Consider the following 21,827-nt stretch of genomic DNA (forward strand, 5'->3'; position numbering starts at 1 on the left):
CCAGAAACATTCAAATAAGTTCGGGTTCAAGGTTTCTATTTACTAAAACTAACAGAGATTGTACTTCATACTTGAATTGAGAGAGGGAGGAAATCTCCGAACATCTGAATCTCTTCCATTGATATTAACACATTAGGAATTATAGTTTTACATCCACCATACTACAGTACATAGGCAAGGGAGAAAAAGTTATTAAAAAATTAAAATCTAACATCGGCATATCGTGACTCGGTTTCACATGTATAAGTATACCCCCAAACATCATAATCTCTATATGCGAGACTTTTCACTAGCATGGCAATGGTCGTAGATTTAGAAAAACTTTAGAAAAACACCCCTTGCCAACTTTCTTCACTGCTTCCCTCACAAGTATTGCTCGTGTATCCTGGCTCGATTCTCTTCCCACCACACTTTTGCATGCATCTCCCCGAACTTTTCCCGGCTACAAAATTCAAAATGGACTTGACAATAAGAATTCTGGCTACGAAAATGAACTTGAATAAAACAAATCATGCTATTCCCCGACATAATGAACGCTGCTAGAAAGCCTGTGGGTCACCTGGCCTAGGACTACCTTTAGTTTAAATTATCTCCAAACATACAAGAGCATGAAAGTAGACTAGCTGGAGGGACCATTAGAGCCATAGCAACCCATAAGACAAAGAACATTTGAAGAGATTTACAGGATATCTAAAAGTGTTATCTAGGGCAGAGGAATGAGTATTTTTATGACTATGCATTATATCACCTCATAAATAGGCAGAAAGAGATCTCAATGACCATGATATATAATTGGCTTTTGATTGAATTTGGATCTATACTCGAAGAAAAATATACTGGGTGGCAATATTAACTTCATGATTAACTACTTCCAAATCAAGATTATTTAGTATCTTCATACCTGAATCTGACTCTTCTGAGTTCCCTTTTGCCGCCAGGCAATGCTCTGATTGTAATATAAACCCCTGGTTCATCCTGTTCAACCCATTCAGACTCAAGATCACTAGCATTGCTGATGGATAGCTCTCCTGAACGATCTGCATCCCTAGATGAACTGCTTCTCATGGATGCATCAATGGAAGATGTTTCCGTCTTGGCACCACTGATGCTAGAGAGTTTTGGAGTAGAGGTCAGACCTGAATCTTGGTACTGGCGATACTGCATTGGCTGGTATTCAAGTGAATCTGAGGATGAATAGCTCGCCCCAGCTCCGGTAGGACGGTAGAGATTGCGAGGCAAGCGTTCTGTGGTTAGTGGAGGTGTCACAGGGCTGTTCTCTATAGATTCAATTTTTGAGCTCTGTTGTTTTGGGGGGAAAGGGGAGCCTCATCAATAGGATATAGCAACATAGATAATATGAACAAAACAAATTTAACACTCACAGCCTCATCCTCTTTCTATAATTATATAGAAGGTTACCTCATCCTCAGATCTCGGTGGGGTAGGAAGAGGAAAAGCTTGGCGGTCGAACCTCTGGACATTGTATAGTTCCATAACTTTATCATAGTTCTCGGCCCACCATCTCTGAGCTTGCCATTTATTGAACACGTCCCGACTAATCAAAGGTGGTTATCAAAACAATAATCAAACTCTAGATAGAGATACTAACCAGAGAATCAACTACTGAAAGATGAAACCAAATCAACTACCACTCCTTTTGTTTTCTTGCATAGCTAACATAGCAAGGGATATTGTTCTCGTCCCTTGCAACAACTTTTTACCCAACCCACCCAAGTGCTGCTAATCATGAAAATTCTCAAAGAGGAACCCAATTTCCTTTAGTAAAAAAATAACTAATAAAAAGGGGAAAAAGGGAATGTGAACACTTTAATGCTTTGAATAAAGTAGTTCTCGAGGTGTCAATATTGACTGTGTACCCAACCCAAGAGCTATGAAGACTAGATCCAATCCCCAACAGAGCAAGCCAATATGATAGGATAGGATGGTCTAGTTGGTGTCACGTAGTCTAAAGTCAATGCGCAGAGGGTCCAAATGGTTACAGATGAAACACACAACAGTTTATTCAATTATTTGGGGTGGAAGGAGTGAGGTCCGACATGTAGCAGAGACCAACAGTATACACAATTACTCCTTAAGTCTTGTCTTGTCCCCCTTGAAGAATAAGGTCGCCCTCCCTCCTGGTTCGTTTTCGTAAGATGGTAAGTTTTGTGTGGCGTGTGGGGTGTATGTGTGTCCAGGCATAGTGGCGAAACTCAATTTAGGAGAAGACAAATCCAGGAGAATCAGGGTGGGCGTGAAGAATTCTTGACAACAAAGAGATTACTCCCCCGACACAAAGACAAAAACTGGGAAGAAAGCTACCCCACCACCATCAAATTGAGTTCTACTTTTGGACTTTTTCTTGATTGCTTTTCATGAGAAGGCGTGATCTTTACTGATCAACATCTGACCCCACCTACCCAATGCTGTTCCAACGGAAATTACTCCAACCCTATGTTTGAACGCCGCGTCTGAATTTTTTTTATTTCTTCCTTCCTCTTCTTCTTTTATATATTTAAGCTCCAGTGATCATAAGGTTAGGAATTACGAAGTTCTTGTGGCTTTGCTTTGGGCTTCCCCAAGAGGTTTCATGCTGATAGAGATAGTGTTCCTTACTTATAAGCCAATGATCCGTTCCTTAAATTAGGCTTTGCTTTGGGCTTCCCCAAAAGGCCTCGTGCAGATGGAGATAGTGTTTCTTACTTCCTTAAATTAGCCCCTCCCAACCATCCTAACACCAAAGAGATAGAGAAACTCCAGAAGGACAAATAAAGCCAAAAAATAAATCCCAGTAAATGACCCACTAAGAGGGCCTTGTATTGCTAATCCCTGAAATACGGTATATGATTATAGTCAAACAGGGAAGGAATTAAATAGACCCAAACAAAGAAAATCTGTGCCGTTGATATGGATGAGTATAGAGCGTACCTGAAACGTATCCGTTTCAGATCATTCCCTCCGCGAGGAAGCGAAACGAATGTGATTAACACACCGGGTTCCACCTGGGCCACCCACTCCTTTGGTTCCTTTTCCTCAACGTAAACAACTGGGTCAACTCGCCGCCCACTCACTGAATTCGGGGTTCCTTCTCCGCTTGAAATCCCCTTCAGCCTCGCCTCCATTTCCTTCCCCCATGTCCTCGTTTTCGTCGAGCTCAAGCTCCCGCTCCTCTTGTAAGCCCACTTGATCCGGTCCGAGTCGGCGTCCGGCTGTGAGTTGCAGTTCTTGAGTCGACTCGGCGGTATCGGCCCTGCGCAAGGGTTGCAAGTCCGGTACGATCCTGAGGCTTTCAACGCCATGTCTCTGAGCTAAAAACAACGAACAAGCAAGGAATGTAAAACATAAATGCCCGCATTCCTGTCACGAGAACATGAAATTGGTAACTAGGAGAGAAAGAATTTGATCTCATAGTACCTGACCTGTCAGAGATTTGACAGATTGTTGCTTGTTTCCAGGTCCATTGAACGAGTCCGGTTCTTCAATTTGACTCAATGAGCCATCTCCGAGTTTCTTAGAACGAGCTATGCATGTCAGCATTTTCACCTCTCGCAGCACTTCTCCAGTACACCAATTTCGAACAAGTTTCTAAAAGAACAAGATGATGGAGACTAGAATCTCTACTTTCTCCTCTAAAATTATGGATCAACTGTTGTGGTTCAGTTTTGACGCGATGAACATAAGACGCCGCCGTTCTCCGCCGTCAGACTGATTCAATCCAAGCATAGACGAAGCACCAGTGATTCCCTGTAAAAACCATATTCAATACTTGAAGGAATTTTTAGAACAGAGAAGAAGAAAACGGAAGGAACCTGGTGGAAATGGAAACAGAGTGTTGCTCCGGCGGGAAATGAAAAGGAGCGCAAATGAGTGTGAAACAAATTGTTGGTTGCCGGGCAATTGCAATTATGACATGTCTTCAATGTCCCATCGTCCTTACCTGCTACCGGCTATATACCGGTTGCTCTTGTGCGGCCGCTGTATTTCTACTTTTGGGTAACCTCGGCTTCTCAGAATCAACGGCCAAGCCCAGACTTAAGCCCGGCCCATTTCATTCCAGCCCAACTAAATTACTACCTTAAAAAAAAAAAAAATAAATAAATAAAAAATAAAAGAATAAACATTTTTTACTCTAAGAAATGTGATTATCTCAAAAAGGAACATTATCATAAGAAATAATTAATTATTGTTTCTAAAGTTTGGTACAAAACGTGTTTACAAAATGAATTATTGCATTATTTATTATTTATTATTTATTATTATTATTATTATTTTAAAAAAATATATATATAGAGGGAAAGAAAAAAAAAATCTCATAAGGTGTATTGAGTTGAGATTCCAATGGCATTTTGGAAATTAAGGAGTAGCTTGCTAACTGGTGTCGTTTTCTGGACTTTATTCATCTCGGGAACAGGTGGGAAGAAGGGGCAATTTCGAAATTACAGGGAACAGGAGTGGCAAATATTATAATGCGGGTCACGCGGGAGGTGGAGCGTGGGAAGCACGTGCGGATATGGGAAAGCAACGTGTAGGGGGGCATGCAAATAAGGTAAAGGTGGGGGAGAAAGCAAATGAGTGCGGGTGGGCGTAGCTTACACAGCTAACGGCGGCTGGGAGCGAGAGTGAATAAGGGCAGAAGATGGAGTAAGGCCGCGTTTGGACGTGAAAGTGGGGGCCAAATATACGAGGCATCGGAGGACCCGAGTGGTGGTGGGTGTGATGAGAGAAGAATCACCCACTGCCCACTCCCATTGCGCTTCTCGTGTGTTTCAGTCGCCCCTTCCTCTGTTTCGTTTTTCACAGCTTAAACCCGTGAGAAAACTGTACGGACCGACTCTGAGTGCTGGTTTCTGACTCTCGAGAGAAGAAACCCCAAGTGGCGGGCGTCGTCGTCAAAGGAGACATGCTCCACAACTTCCCAACACCTTTCTTCTTTGCTGCTTAACTTCTCCGCAAACTGCTTTTCAGGTTTCTTTTATTACTACCGCTGCTGTTTTCTTTCATCGTCTTCCCCATTTCCTCTGTTTTTGCTGCTGCTTTTTGTTCTTGTCGGTATTGCTTGTGATGGATTGGATTGGATTCTCCATTTTTGGGGTTTAGAATCTTAGTGGAGCTTTGTTGATTGCTCATTATTGAATGCATGTGGAGTTTGAGATCAGGGCGATGCTTCTTTTGTGATGGCATGGATGTTGTTCTTTGATTTAACCATGAAACTCTTGTCCTCTTGCTGTTTTCTTAAATTGTACTGAGCATTTCGCTGTCTCAGTTCCGGTTATGGATTTCGCTTATATTAATGCATTTTCCATTTCTATCGAGCATTTCCCCCTTGCTTACTCTGAATGGGGCTTTGATAATCATTTCTAGACTTCATAGCTTCGCCTGATGTTGTCTTAACATTTTCTTTTCTTTTATGGGTGTTCTCTTTGTTGAGGATTGTTGGGAGAGAGTCCCATGTTGGTTAATTTAGGGAATGATCATGGGTTTATAAGTATGGAATACATCTTCATTGGTACGAGGCCTTTTGGGGAAGCCCAAAGCAAAGCCATGAGAGCTTAGGCTCAAAGTGGACAATATCATACCATCGTGTGGAGTCATGATTCCTAACCCTCTTTTCTTTCAAGATTTGGTGAATCATGGACTTCTGAATTTTAAGTAATTTTCATGGCCAGATATTTACAGCAAGTATGATTATGTGGATCTTTCTCCATTTTTAATGAATGTTACTAGCTGATTGGTGCTTCATTACACTCTCTAGCTTACCTGTTTTCATGCTTTCCCTTGTCTGCTTATTGTATAAACCTCCTAAAGGTTTGGAACTCCTTGTTTTTCCCATAATGTAGTTGATTTTTAGATACACGGTAGATTTAGACTTGTTGCAACTACTGGCTATTCAAGTTAGTGACATATGATGTTATTGCTTATTTGTACAATGGTGATGTTAGATCAACCATAAATAATGAAACAAATAAATGAAGAATTTGTAGGGCATTATAATGGTGTGTCTTGAAGATGTGTATGATTCTATATTCATGCTGGTAAGTTTCTCGTATTTGATTGCTTGCCTGTAATTTCATGTGAAATGTTTGCTCTTGATCAAAAGATCCTTTTCTTTGATAAACGAGTGCGCTATCGAGTCTTGTACCAATGTATACTCATTTCCCTTTACGTGTAAATTGACAATATTATAGTGTTTTTCTTATTTGAATTGTAGCAACTTTGGCAGCTTACGATTGCGTTCGAATGAAAGGTACTTATCAAACTATGTAGTACTTGAAAGATTATTAAGAAAATTAGGTGAAAATGCCATTTTGTCTTAAATTGTGATTCTACTTGTTAGTTGGTTTTCCCTTTCTTTAGCACCTTATCTTCTAGTGTACATGTTTTGTACCACATATTTTCTTACCTTATTGACATACTTTTAAGTGTATCGTGTTTTGAATTGAGCTAAGTATGGTGAGAAGAACATTTACATTGCTTTATCACCTTGTTTGGCCCTATATCTGATTTCAGACTCGCTGACGAAACATGATGGCCATTCCACGTGAGAACTTTGCCCAGAAAAATCTTGATCAAAACTCTGTCCATTTATTGTTTCCATATACTGTTGATTCTATGCCCTGGCGGAATTCAAATGAACAGAAGATTCAAATGGCTTTGTCTGATAATATAACTCTAAAGAATGAAACTCCCCCACAACCTCACCACGAACAATCAGGCCTTCGGTTACGAGATCAGGAGTCATCCACAGCCTATTCAATGGGTCAATCTCTTCATAAAGTCCGTGCTATGGAAGTGCAAAATGCTCAAGAGCAATGTATTTCTTCAGAGTCTGGTACTTTCATCCTCGGGTTCCACGGGTTATTTATTTTTCATTCAATGTTTATTTGATTAGTAGTAGTGTGGCTCACCTTGACTTGGTTAACAAAACAAGAAATTGAGAAAAGAGGAGTATGTGGAGCTCCAATACTATCACTGTATTAATGACTTGCTAAGGCATGAAACTTTAACCCCTGTGGCACCCTTAGAGTCTCGGACACTTGGTTAAGGACGGTAGCTGAACTGCTGAAGGGCTAATGAATGCGAATTTTATGCATTCCTAAAATTCTATTCTATTTATACAGATACGGAACGATATTAGAGTGGTTAAGGATGTTTGCAGCAGTAAAAGTTTTTTGCCCTACTTATCTTTTACACGTTTTCAACGTTTCGGATGGGTTTTAGGTTATCTAACCTTTATTAAGTCTTTCTGATTCAGGTCTAGATGAAAATTATGGCGAGAGCGTAGAGAATCAGATGAAACCAGTTATTTTGTTTAGCAACCCTGAATATATGTTCAATCCTCCCCAAGTTGATAGCAGCCATTTAATGGTAGGTTAAACTGTGTTATTTGATTTGTGCTTCTTATTTGCTGCTACGCTAATTTCTGTCACAATTTTAGGCTCGAGTGCCGTATCCATATCCATATGTAGATCCTTCGTATGGAGGGCTATTCTGCAGTGCCTATGGTCAGATGGCTAGTAATGTAAGTTTTGTTTTGTTGTTGGTTATCTTGTTTCATCTCATCCTTTGAACTTTTCTGGTCCTTGACTGATGTCAGTTACATGATTCTGATCAGACTCAAGCTCAAGTAAATTCCAATGTTGTTGGAAGTACACCTGCACGAGTCCCCTTACCGCATGGTCTTGCTGAAGATGGGCTGATCTATGTCAATGCAAAACAATACCATGGAATCATTAGAAGAAGAAAGTCTCGAGCAAAGCTCGAGGCTCAAAATAAAGTCATAAGAAATCGAAAGGTATCTCTATCCACTGAGCTCCATTTGAATTTGATTCCTTCTTTCTGTTGATTTTGAACACTTACTATAGACAATCAATTCCGATGGAATCTGTGGGACTTAAATATAGGATGAGAAGAACTCGAGCGTAATAATTTTGAAATAGAAAGTAAATGTTCGGACTTCCTAAGTTGGCATGTGTAATGGCCCAAGCCCACGGCTAGCAAATATTGTCCTCTTTGGGCTTTCCCTTTCGGCCTTCCCTAAAACGCGTCTGCTAGGGAAAGGTTTCCACAACCTTATGAAGGGTGTTTTGTTCTCCTCCCTAACCAATGCAGGATATCACGATCCACCCTCCTTCAGGGGGCTCAGCGTCCTCGTTGGCACTCGTTCCTTTCTCCAAATCGATGTTTGACCCCCACCAAATCCACCCCCCCTTCGAGGCCCACCGTCCTTACTGGCACACCGCCTTGTGTCTACCCCCTTCGGGGAACAGCCTTCTCGCTGACACATTATCTGATGTCTGTCTCTAATACCATTTGTAATGGCCCAAGCCCACTGCTAGGAGATATTGTCTTCTTTGGGCTTTCCTTTCGAGCTGCCTCTCAAGGTTTTTAAAACGTGTCTGCTAGGGAAAGGTTTCCACACCCTTATAAAGGGTGTTTTGTTCTCCTCCCCAACCACGGTTGGGATATCACATGCCCTTGATTACCTAAGGGAAAAGGGTAAACCTATAGCTTGTATTTCAATTGCATTACATTTTTTGCTTCATGTTTGATAACAGCAGTACACTTACACTGTTCTATTTGTTCATAGTGTTTCTTTCACTTTTCTATTAGACAATGACATCATTTCACTTTTATGCTCAAATTATCCCTTCATTGCAGCCATATCTTCACGAGTCCCGACATCGTCACGCAGTGAACAGAGTAAGGGGATCTGGTGGACGCTTTCTCAGCGCAAAAAAAGACCAGCCACCCGACCATATAACTCCTCCGACTGATTGGTGCCAACAGAAAGACACACCAGACTTCAATACCTGTAGCTCTGAAACTGGTGACCCTGGCACCATGACTGCAACTTGCTCTGAGACCACAAGCATCTCTAGTGGCTCAGTAATGTTTGGTCGGACATGGTCAGACAGTCAGTTCTCCGCCGTCTCTTCCAGTGGTGGCTTTGTGCACGATGGAGCGCGGAACCATGCATCAGTTGTCTAATGAAAAACGGGGAGGTGGAAGAAGATCAGACCACCAGAAGCCTCCACATGATTCAATTAGACCGGCAAATCATCCTTGGCTTTGTTACTTATTTATGCTTTGTTATCTTAGTTAGTTTGGAGTGGGTAGAGACAGCCGCCATTAATGGACTTCAATAATTTGCTCATGCTTAGAACACCACAGCCCAAATTTTAGAAGCGGACCACAATGGAATAGACCAAAACCCATTTGAGCTGCATTTGTTGTTATTAGTTTTAAATAGAGATATTCCTGTTTCCATTTAGTTGCTTTTTCTGGATAATTTGTCGCTTGTTTCCAAAGGCAGATCACCGGCCGGCGACGCCTCCGACGATCCTCCGCCGTGGAGTGCGTTGGTGACGTTAAATCATGATACGTGTACGAAAACTTGGAGATATTGGTATTTGCCATGTGATCTCTATCGGTCAGAACAACAAATGGCTTTATTTACTGTCGTTTTGACTTGGCGGCATTTTTCTCCATAAAAATCAAATTTAAAAATCCATTTAAATCCGCCATCCAATCAGCCCCTGCCACGTCATTGGATGTTCAACAAAAGCTAAAATGGAATTATTAACTTATTTATTCCATTTTATTATTATTATTATTATTATTATTATTATTATTATTATTAATTTTTTTTTGAACAGAAAGAGCAGCCCAATCTTCAAAATCTCAACTGCAAGATCAACACTCTCCTTCTGCTTCTGAATCTCTTTGGGCGTTTGATTTTCATTTCTCGGTGCCTTTCTTCTCCATAGCTATCCATTGCACCAGTGGCTTTCTTGCTCTTTGTTCTGCTGCTTTTTCTCTCTCCATTTCTTCTTATTTCCATTTCCGCACCCATTTCTTGCTGTTTGATTCTTCTTTTCTCGAATTCAAGCTTTATAAGGGGCTCTGGATTCAAGCAAACATGGATGGAGGTGCGGCTTACAATCCTCGGACTGTGGAAGAGGTTTTCAGAGACTTTAAGGGCCGTCGTGCCGGAATGATTAGAGCTCTCACCACCGGTCTTGTTCAATCTCTGTTTTTCCTTTTCCGCCTTGTCTATTTCTCGCTTTATGTTTTCAAGTTTTGGAGTATGAGATAAGATTGGCGTTCATACATTTCTGATTAGTTTCCTGAGGGGAAACTTGTAATTAATTACTCTTTTCCTCTTGTCATTTTTTTTGCAGATGTCGAAGAATTTTATCAGCAGTGCGACCCTGGTCTGACCTCCCTTCTCTGTGTTCTTCCTCTTTTGCGTAACTTGAGGGTTTTCTTTCACTTGTGATTGCGATTTGAGAGTCACGAATTTTCTTTTGAAATCTTCTCTGTGGCGCATTCTCTTTCACTCGTGAATTTTTGGTAATGGAAAATTAGAAATACAATGTGAAAATTCTTGTTTGGATTCACCAACTTTTGTTTTTGTTTTCATCTAGCTTGCACGTAGGAATTAATTGTTCATGGAACTTTAGTCACTGTTTGTTTCTTGAGAATGAAGTTGGTGACATTACTTTTCTCCATGCCTTCTTCCGTGTAGACCTTCAAAACATAAAATGCGATAGTTATTGGGAACCCAATTCCTTCTAGTATTTGAATAATAATATAATTGCTTTCGGAGTGGAACCATTTACTTTTTTTCTGATAGCACTCAAGTACTCGATGAAGCCATTTCTGCTTTTACGGACAGTGTTGAGCTTTGCAATTATTTACACTACTGATAATCAATTTCAGAGAAGGAAAACCTCTGCCTATATGGGTTCCCTAATGAACAGTGGGAAGTTAATTTGCCTGCTGAAGAAGTACCTCCAGAGCTTCCGGAACCAGCTTTGGGTATTAACTTTGCTAGAGATGGGATGCAAGAAAAGGATTGGCTGTCCCTTGTTGCCGTTCATAGTGACGCATGGCTTCTTGCTGTGGCTTTCTACTTTGGTGCTAGATTTGGCTTTGATAAATCTGACAGGTACTTCTTCCCCTTACCATTTATAAGATAAATTTGCTGGCCGTTGCTGCTGTGCTGCTGCACGGCGGCACCATAGTTCAATGACGTGTATGGTTTGTGTCTTGAAAATACAAAATTGTCACTGATATTTAAAAAAGAAAAAGAGAAACAGAATGATTAGATGTGCAGAGCACTACACTGATGTCACTGATGTCTGTCGCATCTCTTTATTAATTGTGTTTCCACCTGTTCTTTGAAGATTGCACAATATGGAAATTGACTGATGGGCACTTATGTTTTATATGTAAAAGCGTTTATTTCTCTTATAAAATTATCGAAGGAACTTAGGTGGGTGGGAAAAATAGGCTCATAATTCATGTACTCTATCTCTTGTGGGTGCCATTATTTGCTTTTAGAATTTGATTCATGATCCAGGAAACGACTTTTTACAATGATAAATGATATGCCCACAATCTTTGAGGTCGTGACGGGAGGTGTGAAGAAACAGGGAAAAGACAAGTCGTTAGTTTCAAATAACAGCAGCAACAAATCCAAGACAGGCTCAAAAGGGGTAAACCAAATTTTAGTGTCTTGTTTCTTTTTCATTCGATGAACACTTAGTTGGGTTTAGATTGATCAAGATTATTTTAACAATTGCTCAAGAATTTGAACATTAGTGCAACAATTACTATAATCAGATATTTCTTTGTTAGGAATCACTACCCTCCATAATGGTATGACATTGTCCACGTTGAGCATAAGATCTCATGGCTTTGCTTTTGGACGTCTCTAAAAGGCCTCATACCAATGGAAATGTATTCCTTACTTATAAACTCATGATCGTTCCCTAAGTTAGTCAATGTGGGACTACCTCTTTGTTAGGAATCACTACCCTCCATAATGGTATGACATTGTCCACGTTGAGCATAAGATCTCATGGCTTTGCTTTTGTACTTCTCTAAAAGGGCTCATACCAATGGAAATGTATTCCTTACTTATAAACTCATGATCGTTCCCTAAGTTAGTCAATGTGGGACTACCTCTTTGTTAGGAATCACTACCCTCCATAATGGTATGACATTGTCCACGTTGAGCATAAGATCTCATGGCTTTGCTTTTGGACGTCTCTAAAAGGCCTCATACCAATGGAAATGTATTCCTTACTTATAAACTCATGATCGTTCCCTAAGTTAGTCAATATGGGACTACCTCTTAACAATCCTCAACATTCTTGACCCTATGCAATCGTTCTCTTTTTCAAAAACAGAAAACAGACTATAAGAGAAACTTACAAAGGAAAGAGTTGTAAAATTTTTGGGATTCCTGAACCACCACCATGTGCACATCTGATGTTGGTGTTATTCATTTTGACAACTTAGTTCTTGACTACTCATGATGGAATTTATCTGCAACTCTATATTTCCAGTCGGTTTTCATTGTATATATGATCTTTTGACCATACTATATTTGTTTAACTTGTTTTTCTTTTAACAACATTAACATGGTCAACAGCGAGGATCTGAGGCAAGCAAATTGTCAAAGGGGTTAGCAAAAGAAGAGGATGAGGGACTACTAGACGAGGAAGAGGAGGAGGAGCACGGGGAGACCTTATGCGGGGCGTGCGGGGAAAACTATGCATCGGACGAGTTCTGGATATGTTGCGACCTATGTGAGAAGTGGTTCCATGGGAAGTGTGTGAAGATCACTCCTGCCAGAGCCGAACATATCAAGCAATACAAATGCCCCTCGTGCAGCAATAAGCGAGCACGGCCCTGATAATGATGGGTACCTTCTTAATTTTGTTCATGTTGGATTAAGCTAACTTGTAGTCAATGTTAATCCATGTTCCCAGAGGGGAGGGTATGTACTAAATGCGTTAGCTTGGATGGAACCCTGTTTATCCAGATAGTCTATAGGTTATTAAAATGTTTTCTATGTAATTCCAAACTGGGATACATGGATTGTACTCTATGTACGAACCTGTTCCATTATCTTTTTTAATGTTCCTGATCTGCTACGCCCTGTTCCATCATGCCAGTAGCTTTTCTTCTGGTCGATGGGCTTAACAAGGTTGTTCATTTCCTTTTTTCCACCCTTAGGCTCTTATATGAAAATTGCCAAGAATGGAGTGTATTTGGATGAACATTCAGATGTGCTTATATCATCATTAGTTTGTCTACATATAACTAAAACATTTGGTCTACATGGTTAGATTCTACTAGTCACTCCATTAAGTTTCTCGTTTCTCATCTCAAACAATTCCTGTAGTATTTTTATAATCTCTTCTTGATTATTTTGATAAAGAGGGAGTGTTCCCTGAAAGAGTTGTGTTCTGTTAGACGAACACGACTCTCCACAATGGTATGATATTGTCCACTTTGAGCATAAGCTCTCATGGCTTTGCTTTGGGCTTCCCAAAAGGCCTCATACCAATGGAGTTAGCATTCCTCACTTATAAACCCATGATCATTCCCTAAATTAGTCGATGTGGGACTTCCATCATCCAACACCTCCCCTCGAACAAAGTGCGCCTCCCCTTAATCGAGGCTCGACTCCTTTGGAGTCTTAGTCATTTTTGACTGCCTTCGAGGAGGGGCTTGACTCCTTTTCTTTAGGAGTTCTTTGTTCGATATTTGAGGATTTGAGGATTTACCAATTTATTGGCACGACTAAGTTTAGGGCATGGCTCTGATACCATGTTAGACGAACACGACTCTCCACAATGGTATGATATTGTCCACTTTGAGCATAAGCTCTCATGGCTTTGATACCATTAAACCTAAAATAGATCATAACTGTATATACTAAAATAGTCTAAGATTTACTAGTTTATGATTTGAAGGGTTTGTTACCAAATCTATGATTTTATGGTTTGTTACCAAATCATAGATTTGGAATGTAATCTTCATTATACGCATCTATAAATACATGAGGTCGTGACCCATATAGGTCATCGTGCCATTCAATCTAACATGGTATCAGAGCCAAGGTTTATTTTTTAAACTCCTCGCCATGTCTTCTTCCTCCTCTCCATCCACCATCTCCAACACCGTCTCAACTACCATGGCGACTTTTGGCCTTAAACAATATCCAATCCCTCTACACCATGTTGTCACAATTCGTCTAACCAAAAACAACTTCATCATATGGCGTGCCCAGCTCCTCCCCTACCTACGGAGTACGAAGCTTATGGGCTACCTCGATGGCACCAATGTTGCACCTGCCAAGCTGATCCCTTCCTCAACTGCTGCTGGTGCTGAGCTGGTCTCTAATCCGGCCTATAATCAGTGGTATGATCAGGATCAACAAGTCCTTAGCGGCCTTCTCTCCTCCATGTCTGAGGAGATTCTTCATGATGTGGTTGCCGCTACTACGTCCAAGGAGGCGTGGGATACCCTGCAGCGGATGTTTTCATCGTCAACTCGTGCTCGCACTACTCAGATTCGTGTTGAGCTTGCCACGTCCAAGAAACGAGATCAATCTGCTGCAAATTATTTTTGCAAGATCAAAGGGCTAGCCACCGAGCTGGCCGCCGCCGGCTCTGCCTTGCAGGATGATGATGTGATCGCGTATCTTCTCGCTGGTCTTGGCCCTGACTATGATCCCTTCGTCACCTCAATGACTACCAAGAGTGAAGCCCTCACCCTTGATGATGTGTTTGCACATCTAATGACGTATGAAGCTCGCCAACTACAACACCAGGCTGAACTTCAGTTAAATCTTGGATCTTCTGCCAATTATGCTAGTCGTGGTGGTCAGCAGAAGAATCGTGGGCGTAGGGATCGCGGTCGTGGTCGTTCTCAAGGTTATGCACCCTCTCGTCCTGCTGGTGATCGTCGTGGCCCTTCTGCTCGTCCTTCCTGCCAGATCTGCGGCAAAGTGGGGCATACTGCTATCCGCTGCTGGCATAGGATGGATGAGTCCTATCAAGATGAACCTTCTTCTGCTCCTCCTACGGCACTGGCGGCTACTTCCTCTTACAAGATTGACCCAAATTGGTACAGCGACACAGGCGCTACGGACCATATCACCAGTGACCTGGATCGTCTCGCTGTGCGTGAACGTTATCATGGAGGTGAACAAGTTCAAGTCGGCAATGGAGCAGGTTTGCGTGTTTTGCATACTGGTCATTCTCTAATTAATACTGCTACTCGTCCTCTTGCGTTGCGTAATATTTTGCATGTGCCTGAAATTTCCAAACATCTTCTTTCTGTTCATAAATTTTCTCGTGATAATGACGTATTTTTTGAATTCCATCCTTGGCATTTTTCTATAAAGGATCGACAGTCGAGGAAAAGTCTCCTAAATGGGAGGTGTGAATCTGGTCTTTATCCTATTAAGCCATCCGATGTCGATAATCTCAAGCACGCCTTGGTGAGCAGATCTACTACTCACGCCCAATGGCATGCTCGTCTTGGACATCCTTCATCTCAAGTAATAAAATCCATTTTGCGTCTAAATAATATTTCGTGTGCTAGTGAGTCATCTTTGTCAGTTTGTAATGCGTGTCAGTTAGCAAAGAGTCATCGATTACCATATACTAGTTTTTCCCATAGGTCTTCGTCACCTTTGGAACTTATTTTTTCGGATGTTTGGGGCCCTGCACCTCCATCTGTTGGGGGTTTTAAATATTATATTAGTTTCATTGATGATTTCAGTAAATTTTCGTGGATCTATTTGATGCATGATCGTACAGAAGCTCCTCGTATATTTTTGCAATTCCAAGCTCATGTTGAGCGCCTCCTAGATACTAAAATCAAGTGGGTTCAATCTGATTGGGGTGGGGAATATCAGAAAATTCACAACACATTTTTTCGTTCCCTTGGAATTGGTCATCGTGTTTCGTGCCCTCACACACATCAACAAAATGGGTCTGCTGAACGCAAGCATCGTCATATTGTTGAAACTGGCCTAGCCCTTCTAGCTCATGCTCATGTACCTATTAAATTTTGGGACGACGCGTTTCTTACAGCCACATATCTCATCAATCGTCTTCCTACTCGTGTCATCGATAAAAAATGCCCCTTAGAGCTTCTTTTTCATACCCCACCAAATTACTCCTTATTAAAAATTTTTGGGTGTGCTTGTTGGCCTCATCTTCGTCCTTATAACAAACAAAAGCTCTCTTTTCGATCAAAGGAATGTGTCTTTCTAGGCTACAGTTCTTCACATAAAGGGTATAAGTGTCTTGACACCGATTCTGGTCGTGTCTATATGTCTAGAGATGTCATATTTGATGAAAATGTTTTTCCATTCAAGAGAGCCTCACCTAATTCTTCCCCAATCATGCAGTCGACGCATAATGCCCCTGATTTGTGCACCTTGCATTTGGGTAATAGCAGTACTAATTTGGAGAATGATCACATGCATATGTCTGGGCCTACTAACTCTTTGGATGCAGAAAATTTGGTGTCTACATCAGCTTCGGAATTGCCGCAACAATCCTCCGCGTCGCTGCCATTCGAATCGGCGTTGGTTGTTCCGCCAATGATTGAGGCATCGGCTTCTCCGCCAGCAGATGATATTGCGCAATGCCCGGTCGAATCCTCGGCCGTTGGTCAACCAACTGCTGTAGCATCGGTTGCTCCCCTCGCAACGGCTGATACGGCCGTCCCCTCAAATGTGGATTCTGCACCTACTACTCATCCGTATGGTACTCGATTGAAGCACAATATCAAGAAACCCAAGGTGCGTACAGATGGAACAGTAACATATCTTGTAGCTCGGTCTTCTGCCTCTGAACCTACTTCACATATTACTGCTATGGAGCATCCCCTCTGGCGTCAGGCAATGAATGATGAATTTCAGGCACTTCAAAAAAATAAGACATGGCACTTAGTTCCTCCTCGTGCTGGTCTTAACGTTATTGATTGCAAATGGGTTTTCAAACTCAAACAAAAGCCAGATGGCTCTATTGATCGCTACAAAGCACGCCTGGTTGCTAAAGGTTTTAAACAGCAGTATGGCGTCGATTATGATGATACCTTTAGTCCAGTTGTTAAGCCCACTACCATTCGGCTCTTATTATCTCTTGCTATTTCTCGTGGTTGGGCTATTCGGCAGATTGATATTCAAAATGCTTTTCTTCATGGCCTTCTTAATGAAGATGTTTATATGAAGCAGCCCCCTGGATTTGTGGATTCTCAACACCCTGGTTATCTCTGCAAGCTGGATAAGTCGCTTTATGGCCTTAAACAAGCTCCGCGTGCCTGGTTTTCTCGCCTTAGCTCCAAACTATTACAGCTGGATTTTACACCTTCAAAGGCTGATGTCTCTCTTTTTATTTTTAACAAAACGGGCATTCAGATGTATATTCTCATCTACGTTGATGATATTATTATCATCAGCTCATCTTCTACGGCTACTGAGAAACTTCTTACACAGCTTCAGGATGATTTTGCCGTCAAGGATCTTGGTATTTTGAGTTATTTTCTTGGGATTGAGGTCCGCCATACTTCTAGTGGACTTATTCTGACACAACATAAATACATTCGAGATTTATTAGCCAGAACCAATATGCTCACCTCCAAAGGTGTGCCCACACCTATGCTTCCCAGTGAGAAGTTGTTATTGAATGGTGGTGAAAAGCTCTCACCTGAGGATACTACTCGCTATCGAAGTGTCGTTGGTGCTCTCCAATATTTGTCTCTGACACGTCCTGATATATCCTTCTGTGTCAACAGAGTGTGTCAGTTCATGTCCTCTCCGACTTCTATACATTGGGCGGCAGTCAAACGAATTCTCCGTTATCTACATGACACTATTGATATGGGTTTGTGTCTTACAAAGTCCAGCACTGATTTGTTGAGTGCCTTTTCAGATGCTGATTGGGCTGGGAATCCTGATGATCGTCGAAGCACTGGAGGCTATGTGATCTTCTTTGGTGGCAATCTTATCTCTTGGAGTTCGAGGAAACAATCGACAGTTTCTCGTTCTAGTACGGAAGCCGAATATAAGGCGGTTGCTGATGCCACTGCCGAATTAATTTGGATCCAAGTTCTCTTGCGTGAGCTCGGGATCTCGCAAGCGCGAGCGCCTAGCCTATGGTGTGACAACATTGGTGCCACCTACCTATCCGCCAATCCAATCTTTCATCGACGGACGAAGCATGTTGAGGTTGATTATCACTTCGTTCGTGAACGAGTATCGACTCGTCAGCTTGATGTTCGACTCATATCTTCCAAGGATCAGCTCGCCGATATCATGACAAAGCCACTGCCAGCTCCTTCTTTTAGCTATTTTAGGCGCAATCTGAACTTAGTAGTACATCGTCCAGATTGAGGGGGGTGTTAAACCTAAAATAGATCATAACTGTATATACTAAAATAGTCTAAGATTTACTAGTTTATGATTTGAAGGGTTTGTTACCAAATCTATGATTTTATGGTTTGTTACCAAATCATAGATTTGGAATGTAATCTTCATTATACGCATCTATAAATACATGAGGTCGTGACCCATATAGGTCATCGTGCCATTCAATCTAACATGTTCAACCATTTAATTAGGTTTATAGTCAATGTTTGAACTTAGTTGTTTGCATTACAAAAACATGTTTGAGATTCTAGTTTGTTAGACTTGGGGATAAAAATGTCCACAGTGCATAGATAAACAAATCTTTTTTGTCCCTTAGCCCGTTATTTTAATTCTTTTTGGCCAAACGACGGGGTGTGTGTGAGTTGTGAATTAATTATCTCAAAAAATTGGGTCGTGTGAATTTTATGTCTAAAAAAATGAAGTTTGATTTGACGTTACAAATTTTCTTATAAAGAAATGTAATTTAAAGCATAGTGCCACATTTCATTTGTGACTTTGTACTGAATAATAATAATAATAATTATATAATAATAATTATAATTATTTAAGTTTGGTTTATTTGTAGCAAATTTATAAACCCTTTTTTCTGAAATAACCCAAACTAAAAACCCTAGACGGAACTCGTCTTGCCGTCGCTGTATCTCACGAATCACAATCCGCCTTTGTCACTTGGGGCTTGGTAGAGAGCAAATATGGTGTGGTTTCAGTGCGAAGACTGCGGAGACAACCTCAAGAAACCCAAGTTGCCGAATCACTTCAGAACGTGTTCCGCTACCAAGGTTTCGATTCTCTCTTTCCTCGAAGAATATGCATTTTTCCACAAGTGATTCTGAAGGGAAAATGCGTTTTCTCCGGTTTTCCCCTTCAACAATGTATAAGTTGGAAGTTTGATTCATAGAATTCTACCTTGGAGATGATTTAAGGCGCATTTTGATTTCGTCTTATTGTTTTGTTTTTAATATTCTTTTCTTCGTTTTCGTCTTATTCGTTTCTATAATTTCCTGTAGCTGTCTTGCATCGATTGTGGACAAACCTTTGGGCAGGAAAGCGTACAAGGCCATACTCAATGTATTACTGAAGCGGTTAGAATCTATTATCTATACTCCTGTTATTCTACTGGTTAAAATCGAATTGCTTCGAACTACAAGTTGATCCTATATGTGCTTAAGAAAATTACTTTTGTAAAATGTTCGTTTGGTAGCCCGTTAGTACTGATCATAGTTGGTTCCATTCAAAATCCACGTACATTGCTGCTGTAGCTTCAGCAGGTCATCGGTGTTGTTTTTCTTGTTACAAGTTTTGCCTACTTCTTGCAGGAAAAATATGGTCCAAAGGGGCAAGGGGCAGCCATTAATGTCACCACCCCGAAGTCCAACAAGGATTCAAAACAGCAACCTGATTTTGATATTCTCGTTGGATTGTCCAATCGCCCTCCTTGGTTCTGCAGGTATCTTTATTTATTGTTCTGTTAAACATATTACTCCTTGTTGCATATGAGCCTACGTACCTATTGATATGAAATGTTAATTGTTGGTGGGTAAACATATTCTAGATTAATGGACGTAATTTTTTTGTTTTAAGAGTTAATATTTCAATGGTTGTTAAAATTAGAGAGCGCTTGAAATATGTAATGATGATTTATTGAGATTGGCTACCTCGTTCTAAGTCGATTTTTGTGCATGTACACTATGCATCATGTGTTTTTTTGCAGTCTTTGCAATACCAAGGCAACTAGTAAACAGACTTTGCTGCTTCATGCAGAAGGAAAGAAGCACAAAGGAAAAGCCCGTGGGTTTCATGCAGCGAATAAACAATCTAATCAGACGGAGGAAGCTGTTTCGGATAAAATGCCTGCAGTTGAAGAAACTCCCAAAGATGAAGTAGTTGAAAATGGACATGTTGGATCAGAAAAATCGAAAGATCAGCTTAAAGCTGAAACTGAACTTGGAAACTTGGAATCAGAAAATGGTACTTCACATACAAAGAAAAAGAGGAAACTTGATGATGGTTCGACAGAAAAGACTAAAGACGATGACCCAAATAGAGGTAATGGGGAGGTTATTCAGGCTACCAAAGCCGAGATTAAGCCAATAAAGGATGAGATCACAGTGTCCAAATCTCTGAAAGAAAAGAAGATCAAGTGGAAGAAGCTGATAACATCCATTTTGAAATCTGTACGTTTTTGTGCAATTCTCTTATTTACATATTTCTTGTCATTCTTATGATGGTCAATGATAATTTGTTTCATATAGTATTCTTGATTATCTAAGTTTTTCTTAAAATATTTCTTTGATGGAATGGTCCCCGTGGTGAAGATATGTTAATCAATTATTCTTATAACGACCGATTCTATTGATACCGGCAGTATAGCTATAGTGTAACCCTTAGAAAGAAGCGAAATACGACCTTTTTGCATCAGTAATATTCCTCTTCTTGCTGTCACTTTTTTTAACATTCTACTGTTTTTTTTTTTGTTGGGTATATATGACAGAGTCCTGACGGTGTTCTCAAGATGTCAAAACTAAGAAAACTTACTCTCAAGTCTATTCGCGAATCCGGTGTCACAGGAGATGAAACTAAACTTGTTGAGATGCTCGAGCAAAAGGTTTGCTCTTCTGATCTATATTTTCTAAATCATTTATTGTCTATTTATGAGTTTTTGGAAGTACAGTTGAACTTCGACACTTTCGAGCATCATTCCATTTGCTAACGATGTTACCTGTGACTGCCAGATTAATTCAAGTTCGAAATTTGCCGTTGAGAAGAAATATGTTCGGCTAGCAGCTAAGGCTTAAGCGAAACGCCATATGTGTAGCATTGCAAATCAAATTCTGCTGCATTTGCTTGCCCATTTTTGTCTAGTGATTTTTAGACGTTTACAAGTTTACTTCATCATTGGAGGAGATGTAGATGGCTTGTTTTATCAATGAGTTAATGAAATATTCAGTCATTTTGGGATCCAATCTGCAACACTACATATTCTGTGGTTTTATATTATTATTTTTGTGGGTACACATTCATAGGATACATATATGTTATTATTGGAGTTTCAAGTTAACCAAGCTCCCCTCATTCATGAAAAGAGACAGCAAAACAGGGACAATGGATATCAATTCCCTTCAGGCTGGAATTAATGTCGATCGACGACGTTCAAGTTTCCCATTAGTGTCCAGACTTGCCTTCCTATTCTTTGTTATAACATTATTACTGTTCCTAAACAAGGATGAATTGCTTATTTTCAGAATTGTTTGTGGCTCAATGAATTGTAATCCCTTCATGAAAAGAAAGGCATGGATGATGAATATCAATCTCGAACAGTTCTGTTTTAGGTTGGATCAATGTACAACGACAATGACAACAGCGACATTCAGGGTTTCATTCAGGGTTTTTCTTCACGGACTCGATGGTATGTCATTGTATTGTTATTAGTTCCAAAAGAGAAGGATGAGCTGCATAGTTTTGGAACTGTTTTATGCTCATTCCACTCAATGTATTAGGTTGCATGCATACCATAGTTCAAATCCACCTTTGATGATCTGGCTTCAAGTAGAGTAGATCTTCAGGAAAAATCAGTTATGAA

At 40.6% G+C, this 21,827-nt stretch overlaps 4 protein-coding genes and 1 non-coding gene across 13 annotated transcripts; 4 read left to right on the forward strand and 1 right to left on the reverse strand.

Moving 5' to 3' along the window:
* Window positions 1-93: 93 nt before the first annotated feature.
* Window positions 94-3,965, reverse strand: LOC111798626 (protein Brevis radix-like 4). 2 transcript variants are annotated; one of them, XM_023681882.2, is made up of 6 exons: window positions 3,810-3,965; window positions 3,415-3,744; window positions 2,929-3,308; window positions 1,420-1,555; window positions 902-1,299; window positions 94-442 (listed from the first exon to the last, which is right to left on the reverse strand). In XM_023681882.2, exons 2-6 carry the CDS (start codon window positions 3,535-3,537, stop codon window positions 364-366), a joined length of 1,116 nt encoding a protein of 371 aa, XP_023537650.1. In that variant the 5' UTR covers window positions 3,538-3,744; window positions 3,810-3,965; the 3' UTR covers window positions 94-363. The 2 variants fall into 2 exon arrangements, with proteins under 2 accessions (XP_023537650.1, XP_023537652.1); XM_023681884.2 differs by having other exon boundaries at window positions 3,415-3,705; window positions 3,810-3,897.
* Window positions 3,966-4,592: 627 nt separating this feature from the next.
* Window positions 4,593-9,271, forward strand: LOC111798465 (nuclear transcription factor Y subunit A-5). Of its 7 annotated transcripts, none has more exons than XM_023681626.2 (7): window positions 4,593-4,965; window positions 6,186-6,244; window positions 6,508-6,829; window positions 7,253-7,365; window positions 7,436-7,519; window positions 7,595-7,792; window positions 8,659-9,271. In XM_023681626.2, the coding sequence occupies exons 3-7, from the start codon at window positions 6,523-6,525 to the stop codon at window positions 8,986-8,988; spliced, it is 1,032 nt and encodes a 343-aa protein (XP_023537394.2). In that variant the 5' UTR covers window positions 4,593-4,965; window positions 6,186-6,244; window positions 6,508-6,522; the 3' UTR covers window positions 8,989-9,271. The 7 variants fall into 7 exon arrangements, with proteins under 7 accessions (XP_023537394.2, XP_023537393.2, XP_086981486.1 ...); XM_023681625.2 differs by having other exon boundaries at window positions 6,209-6,244; XM_023681628.2 differs by having other exon boundaries at window positions 4,597-4,965; window positions 6,209-6,244; window positions 7,613-7,792.
* Window positions 9,272-9,595: 324 nt separating this feature from the next.
* On the forward strand, window positions 9,596-13,022 carry LOC111798466 (PHD finger protein ALFIN-LIKE 4). 2 transcript variants are annotated; one of them, XM_023681630.2, is made up of 6 exons: window positions 9,596-9,748; window positions 9,890-10,016; window positions 10,182-10,214; window positions 10,723-10,951; window positions 11,366-11,501; window positions 12,443-13,022. In XM_023681630.2, exons 2-6 carry the CDS (start codon window positions 9,920-9,922, stop codon window positions 12,704-12,706), a joined length of 759 nt encoding a protein of 252 aa, XP_023537398.1. In that variant the 5' UTR covers window positions 9,596-9,748; window positions 9,890-9,919; the 3' UTR covers window positions 12,707-13,022. The 2 variants fall into 2 exon arrangements, with proteins under 2 accessions (XP_023537398.1, XP_023537397.1); XM_023681629.2 differs by having other exon boundaries at window positions 9,643-10,016.
* A 1,451-nt stretch (window positions 13,023-14,473) lies between these two features.
* Window positions 14,474-14,613, forward strand: LOC147792118 (small nucleolar RNA Z247). The gene has a single exon (XR_015421993.1). It is a non-coding gene; the product is annotated as a small nucleolar RNA Z247 (small nucleolar RNA).
* Window positions 14,614-18,828: 4,215 nt separating this feature from the next.
* On the forward strand, window positions 18,829-21,210 carry LOC111799250 (zinc ion binding protein). The gene is made up of 6 exons (XM_023682723.2): window positions 18,829-19,026; window positions 19,255-19,329; window positions 19,564-19,694; window positions 19,959-20,421; window positions 20,739-20,852; window positions 20,980-21,210. The coding sequence occupies exons 1-6, from the start codon at window positions 18,940-18,942 to the stop codon at window positions 21,040-21,042; spliced, it is 933 nt and encodes a 310-aa protein (XP_023538491.1). The 5' UTR covers window positions 18,829-18,939; the 3' UTR covers window positions 21,043-21,210.
* The last annotated feature ends 617 nt before the right edge of the window (window positions 21,211-21,827 follow it).

The sequence above is a fragment of the Cucurbita pepo genome, chromosome 7 (assembly GCF_057944985.1).
Source record: "Cucurbita pepo subsp. pepo isolate OVF chromosome 7, ASM5794498v1, whole genome shotgun sequence".
In the NCBI taxonomy this organism is placed as follows: Eukaryota; Viridiplantae; Streptophyta; class Magnoliopsida; order Cucurbitales; family Cucurbitaceae; genus Cucurbita; species Cucurbita pepo.

Coding starts and splice junctions, on each gene's coding strand:
- LOC111798626 (XM_023681882.2), bottom strand. CDS start 3,537: ATGCTGACATGCATAGCTCGTTCTAAGAAACTCGGAGATGGCTCATTG. Junction 1,556..2,928: donor CTGAAACGGATACGTTTCAG/GTACGCTCTATA, acceptor ACCTTTGATTAG/TCGGGACGTGTTCAATAAAT. Junction 443..901: donor CTCAGAAGAGTCAGATTCAG/GTATGAAGATAC, acceptor TGAATTTTGTAG/CCGGGAAAAGTTCGGGGAGA.
- LOC111798465 (XM_023681626.2), top strand. CDS start 6,523: ATGATGGCCATTCCACGTGAGAACTTTGCCCAGAAAAATCTTGATCAA. Junction 6,830..7,252: donor ATGTATTTCTTCAGAGTCTG/GTACTTTCATCC, acceptor TTTCTGATTCAG/GTCTAGATGAAAATTATGGC. Junction 7,366..7,435: donor TTGATAGCAGCCATTTAATG/GTAGGTTAAACT, acceptor TCACAATTTTAG/GCTCGAGTGCCGTATCCATA.
- LOC111798466 (XM_023681630.2), top strand. CDS start 9,920: ATGGATGGAGGTGCGGCTTACAATCCTCGGACTGTGGAAGAGGTTTTC. Junction 10,215..10,722: donor TTATCAGCAGTGCGACCCTG/GTCTGACCTCCC, acceptor AATCAATTTCAG/AGAAGGAAAACCTCTGCCTA. Junction 11,502..12,442: donor CCAAGACAGGCTCAAAAGGG/GTAAACCAAATT, acceptor CATGGTCAACAG/CGAGGATCTGAGGCAAGCAA.
- LOC111799250 (XM_023682723.2), top strand. CDS start 18,940: ATGGTGTGGTTTCAGTGCGAAGACTGCGGAGACAACCTCAAGAAACCC. Junction 19,330..19,563: donor CTCAATGTATTACTGAAGCG/GTTAGAATCTAT, acceptor TACTTCTTGCAG/GAAAAATATGGTCCAAAGGG. Junction 20,422..20,738: donor TAACATCCATTTTGAAATCT/GTACGTTTTTGT, acceptor TATATATGACAG/AGTCCTGACGGTGTTCTCAA.